Source organism: Octodon degus, unplaced genomic scaffold, assembly GCF_000260255.1.
Source record: "Octodon degus isolate 3935 unplaced genomic scaffold, OctDeg1.0 scaffold00315, whole genome shotgun sequence".
In the NCBI taxonomy this organism is placed as follows: Eukaryota; Metazoa; Chordata; class Mammalia; order Rodentia; family Octodontidae; genus Octodon; species Octodon degus.
In genome coordinates this window covers 432,461-438,258 of record NW_004524891.1, presented here as the reverse complement: position 1 = coordinate 438,258, position 5,798 = coordinate 432,461, and the positions used below count along the sequence as shown (strand labels likewise).

General features: G+C 48.6%; 1 protein-coding gene across 4 annotated transcripts in view; it reads right to left on the bottom strand.

The window, feature by feature from the left end:
• Mpl (MPL proto-oncogene, thrombopoietin receptor) overlaps positions 1–3,597 on the bottom strand; it is a 15,544-nt gene extending 11,947 nt beyond the window's left edge. For 3 of the 4 annotated variants that reach the window (XM_023707883.1, XM_004647598.2, XM_023707885.1), the window contains exons 1-6: positions 3,519–3,597; positions 3,217–3,349; positions 2,743–2,921; positions 1,800–2,098; positions 1,265–1,427; positions 896–1,022 (exon numbers count right to left, since the gene is read on the bottom strand). In XM_023707883.1, coding sequence (XP_023563651.1) covers positions 896–1,022; positions 1,265–1,427; positions 1,800–2,098; positions 2,743–2,921; positions 3,217–3,349; positions 3,519–3,597 — 980 coding nt within the window. The remainder of the gene's footprint in view (positions 1–895; positions 1,023–1,264; positions 1,428–1,799; positions 2,099–2,742; positions 2,922–3,216; positions 3,350–3,518) is intronic. The other variant, XM_012513068.2, reaches the window with a different exon arrangement.
• Positions 3,598–5,798: the final 2,201 nt, after the last annotated feature.

Here is a 5,798-nt window from a genome sequence, read left to right as displayed (position 1 = left end):
CTTCTCCTCTTCTCTCCTCTTCTCTCCTCTCTCTCTCTTCCTTTCTCCCTCTCTCTTTTTCTTTTGAGACAGAATCTTGCTATGTAGTGCAGTCTGGCCTTGAATTTGCTTATGTGGCCCAGGCTGGCCTCAAACTCATGGCAATCTTGTGCCTCAGCTCCCCGAATGCTGGGATTACAGGTGTGTACCACCCGGCCTGGCCTAGACTTCTTTTCTTATTCTAAGGCCACTAGGAAATGATGGACAATTTCAAAACAGGAAGTGTGCTTATTTACACATTTTGAAAAGATCTTACCAGCTCCTACGCAGGAGAGTATTTTGGAGGTGATCAGCTAATGGGTTTCTTCAGTGGCCTAAGTGAAAGATGCCAATGCTGTGTACCAGAGGAATGACAGCGCTGTGCAAAAGTGAACAGATTCTGGAAATCTTTAAATAACGTGACTGGTCAATAGATTAGCTTCAGAGAGGATGAAGCATCAGCGAGGTGTTTGGCAGAAGTCCTTGAAGGCCAGGCTATATTTGTATGAATTTACTAGATTGTAGATCATGAGGAAGGAAAGACCATGTAATGCTAGTTCCATAAAAACCATGTGCCATTGGAGTTTAACAAAGGTCACTTGGGGTTCTCAGCATAGGAAATAAATGGGAGGTGAATGAGACTTGAGGCTGTTGCACTGATGCAGGAGCTGTGCTAGGGCTGAACTAAACCAAGGCATTCCCGGGAGGATTGGAAAGAGGTTGAGAAGACAAAAACTCACTGGAGGGTATGTTACAGAACCTAGAGGCCATTTGGTTTGGGAACAAGTTAGGAAGAGTGAAGTAATCTTTTCCTTCCGTCTACAGATTTATGTTTCTCTCTCATAACATCGAACTCAACCTGGAGTTAAATGCTTACCTGTCTCTGGGGCAGCACTTGGCCTTGTGGTGGTAGAAGAAGCCTTGGGATCGGGTGTGGTTCTGCTGCTGCCACTGACAGGTAACGTTTATCAGGTCCAAGGTAAAACACTGCAGCCCAATTGCCACTGAGGTAAAGAAGTCAGTCCCATCAGGGCCATGTGTCCCCACACTACGGAGAACCCAGATCATTTTTATACATAATGAACCATTTACAACTCTTTTTCTGGGCATATTTTGTCCTGTGTAATGGCAACTTGGAGGTCACCAGGAAAGACCATGGTTCCCAAAGCCTCCACATCCAGGCTAAACTTCCTTAGATGTCTTTTAAAATCTCTTCTCCATCTCCTCAACTCCTTCACTGACTCACCTGCATCCCTAGGCAGGTCCACAGTCACGGGGAGGGACCAGGGTCCCCAGGAACCACTAAAGGAGATTCCATCTGGTTGGCTGCGCAGCTGGAGCCAGTAAGAATGGCCAGGCAGGAGTCCGGAAATAAGGCAGCTTCCGCCCATCACAGGCGGAGAAGGAGCCTTGGGAGAAAAGTCCTAGCATTGGAATCGAGGCCACCCTCTAGCCAAGGAAGCTTCTGCCTCTTATAGTTGGAGCCTTATTATACCTCTGTGCAAAGGTCAGTTTCTTACTTGATACACAGACTGAGGGTCGGGTCAGTGGGTATGGAGTGGTGTTCAGGGGTTTTTAGCAAAGTCTCCATCCATTTGGAGGCCTGAAGTCCTCATTTGTCAGTGCAAATGACCCAAGGTGAAAGACCCTTAGAGGTGGCTCCTGAGGGATGCCCAGAGGCAGTCCTAATTCCCTAGGGAATAACCCCACCCAGAATCTCCAAAGTACAGGCAAAATTGAAGGTAAGGGATAGGAGGCAAAGCAGAACAATGTTAGAATACTTCTCTAGTTGGGGAAGTCTGCCTTGGGCCATCTTGTTGGGGTGCTGTGGGTAGAACACATGGAGGCTGGTCCAGAGCAGAAGCTGGGTTCAGCCTCCACAGAGTGGGGCAGCAGGTCTCTGTACGGAGCAGCTGCATGACTCTGGGGTCTGTGGTGTTCCCAGAGTCCACAGGGCCATAGCGGAGTTCGTGTCTCAGGAAGTCACTGATTTCAGGAGCTGGTGCCTCCCACTGTAGGTGAAGTTGTCCTGGCTGGCTCCCACCCGTGGCCTTGATGACACTGGGGGGAGCAGGCAGGCCTGAGGGCAAGACAAGGCACATCAGAACTCAGATTATAGGGCTGGGGAGATAGCTCATCAGCATAAACACCTGCCTGGCAAGTGCAATGTCCTGAGTTTGAGCCCTGGTTCCCTCCACAAAAGAACTCAGACTATGATTCAACCTGTGGATGGCTGAGTTTGCTGGACATTGAATTGGTGCAGACTTTGGGATCCCAGCATGTGGGAACCCAGCCTGTAGGAGCCCCGCCCATGGGAGGAAGCCTTTTTAGCCTATTCTTTCCTCATGAGAACAGGGACTATCTGTAGTGCAATGGTTTTTAGACTCCATGCTTCTTGAAAGCAGGGACCTCTTTTCATTTCTGTTTTCCCATCACCTGCCACAGTACCTGGCACACAGTAGGTATTCTGTAACTGGAATGGGTGAATAAAAAAATATGGTAATGACGGGAAGATTAGGCGGTCCCTGGTGTGAAATGATTTATGGGATAAGTTTAGCTCTGGAAGAGGAGTCTGGCAGGGATGATAAGGGGATCTTGAGATGCCTCTTGGGGGTCTGATGGGGGCGCTCATGTTGGCCTGAAAGAAAATTGCAGACAAGTCTGATTCCAGGAACTGTACTGCAGACCTCAAAAGGAGGGAGTAGAGTGACAAAGATCCCTTACCCACAGTATCCACAGACAGCACCCACTCAGTCAGAGTCCGGTTCAGGAACACATCCTTTACCCAGAGGTGCAGCTTAGAGAAGAGGCGGACTTCATCGTGGGCTGGAAACTGGCACATGTATCGGGTTCCAGAGGGGGCCACGCTCTGAGAACTCAGGGGGCAGGCACGGGGCTTCTCTCTGTTGATACAGGAGACATCCTGCCTATGCAGTCCCCATGTTCAGCCCTGAGAACCTGGCTGTGGCCTATTCCCAACTTCTGTTTCCATCTGCTTCTTCTTCTTACTGCTTGAGGTAGGTGGGATTCATGTTACATAGGGACTTAAGGGGGACTGTTCACAAAGTGGCTATTTAGGGCGTAGATTTGAAATAGTCCTCTGACAAGGCCAAACACAGGGAATCTAACAAAGTGGGACTCAGCTGAGTGAGGAATAGGGACAGATATACAGGGAGTGGGGCACAGTCCAGCACCTACCCCGAGTAAGCGTACAGCAGCTGATATGTCCCACTGGGTGCTGCCTCCTCCTCATCCCAGAAGCAAGTGAGGTCCTCGAATGTTTGGGAGAAACAGTTCAGGGGCTTTGAGTCCGAAGCCAGCAAGGAGACATCTGAAGAACAGCTGGTGAGTTGTGTTCTGGGTCCTCCCAGGTATGTTTACGGGCAAGAGTAGGGGAGTGTGGAGGCCTGCTACCCTACATCCCCTCCCAAGGACCTGCATCCCTTCCAAGAGCTTCCTTTTCCTGGGCATAGGTGATTTCCACCCTCTGTGCACCTCACCTTGGCTGGTGACTTGTGCCAGGTTTGGGGGGGCCAGGAGAAAGCAGGAGGTGACCACAAAGAGGGCCCAAGAGGGCATCTTCTCCGGCACTGTGCCTGCCCTAGCCCATCCTCCCTTCAGGAAGCCGGGCCCCAATCCCCTCCCAGGCCAGCCCCTCAGGTTCCTGTCAGATACAGCCCCACGTCCTGTCCCTGTCCCTGCCCCTCTGGGGCCCATCCAGACCACACTGGGGCCAGGGCCCAGGGAAGGGGGAGTGGGCTGGAGGGTAGGAGGGAGATGAAAGAGGAGACATCTGACTTTTGGTGGGAGGGAGGTGGGAGAATATGTATTGCGCACCAGAAAAAGAGACTAAGTGAGTGCGTATCTGTGTTAACCATTACAGCTGCCACCAAGAAAGGCAACATTTACTGCGTTGCCACGTGTTAAGTACTTTGTACCTTTGACTCAGTCCTCAAAATAGTCTTATTATTTCCATTATAAAGATGAGAAAACCAAAGTGCAGAGAAGTTAAAGGTTTGTCCAAGACCACCTATCTCCTAAAGGTAAAGCGCTGGAGATCAACGTTTGAACCCAAGCACTCAACAGCCACACTATGCTCCTGGAAGTGAAATCTGCCAAGAAACAACTGCCTCACAATCATGATAGATGGTAGGTACATAAACACATGTCCCACTCTTGTGGGTGGCCTCCACAGTGGCCCAGGGCTGATCTTCTAAAAGTATCTGTAGACAGCAGCCACAGAGAACAGGAGCTTGCTAGAGATGCAGAGTTCCAGCTGACTGTGGTGCCACACCCCTGTATTCCCTGAAATTGAGAGACTAAGGCAGGAGGCTCAGGAGTGTAAACCCAACCTGGGCTACACAATGAGACACTGTCTTTTCTTTTTTTTTTTTTAATGGAACCGGGGATTGAACTCAGATCCTTGTGTTTGCCAGTCAAGCACTTATCCTACTGAGCCATCTCCCCGCCCCCCCCAGACTCTGTCTTAAAACACCAAAAAACACCAAACAAATAGAAAGAAAGAAAGAAAGAAAGAAAGAAAGAAAGAAAGAGAAAGAAAGAAAGAAAGAAAGAAAGAAAGAAAGAAAGAAAGAAAGAAAGAAAGAAAGAAAAGCAAGCAGGCAAGCAGGCAGAATCCTAGGCTCCACCCCAGACCTACTAAAACAGAACCTACATTCACCAAAATGCCCAGATAATTCCATGACACATTCCATTTTAGAACACGCTTTTCCTCAGTACTTTCCTTACCTGGCTGGCTCAGAACTGAGGACACCTGGCTGCAGCTCTTCTGCGTGTTCTTGTCTTCCCATGTTAGTAGCAGAGCAGAAGGCATGATCTTTTTGTGGAGACCCTGGTCTCTTCCCAGGTGTGCTGAGCCACAGATGGCTGCTGTACCAATTCTGGGAGCACTGACTTTTGTGAGTGCAGGGAAGAGTGGATTCAGGGGAGGAGTGTGAACAGCCACATTAACTCCACAGTTAGCCCTGTAGCATTAGTGAGGGCTGTGGTTGTTGGCTCTATAGAGTAAGTGTCTTCAATAATCTTTTCTCTTCCTCTTTCTGAATTAGTTTTACTAACAATTTTAGAAAGTAAGGGGTAGGTAGAGAGAAGTCCTTCCGCCTCCTGAGAAGTCTTAAGTTTCTCTGCCACCAATTTCTCTGCAAGTTGTCTCTGGGTTAGGTTTGTCCTCTGCCTTACTAGCTCTCAGAACTAAAAAGACCAACAGTACAACTTTGGATGTCCTCCCTCCAACCCCCAGTCAAGTACTGCTGACTCTTTGTCAAAGATGTGAGAGAGACACACACCTTAATATTCATGTAGCCTATGGCTTTGGATGCTGTGCAAATGCTGATGATATCAAAATTAATATCTCCAATTGTAACTTCTCCCTGGTCTCCAGATTTGGATAACCAATGGCCTACTTGGTGTCTCCACTTATATTTAGGATGATTTTTTTTAAAAAAATTTGTTTTGAGACAAGGTCTTGCAATGTAGTCTAGGCAGGCCTTGGACTCCCAGCAATCCTCCTGCCCTCCGACCCCCACGTACTGGGATTACAGGTATGTACCACCACAACTGTCCAAGTTGAGTGAGGCCCATGAGGGCCATGAGATCAAGAGCAGAGCTGGAGAAATAAATAGTAGTGAGACCCTGAATCCAGAAAAATAAAAGAAAGAAGGAAGGAAGGAAAAGAAATCTTTGTGTGTATGTATTTGAGATAGCATGTCACTATGCAGTTCAGGCTGACCTTGAACTTAATTTGTAGCCCAGGCTGGTCT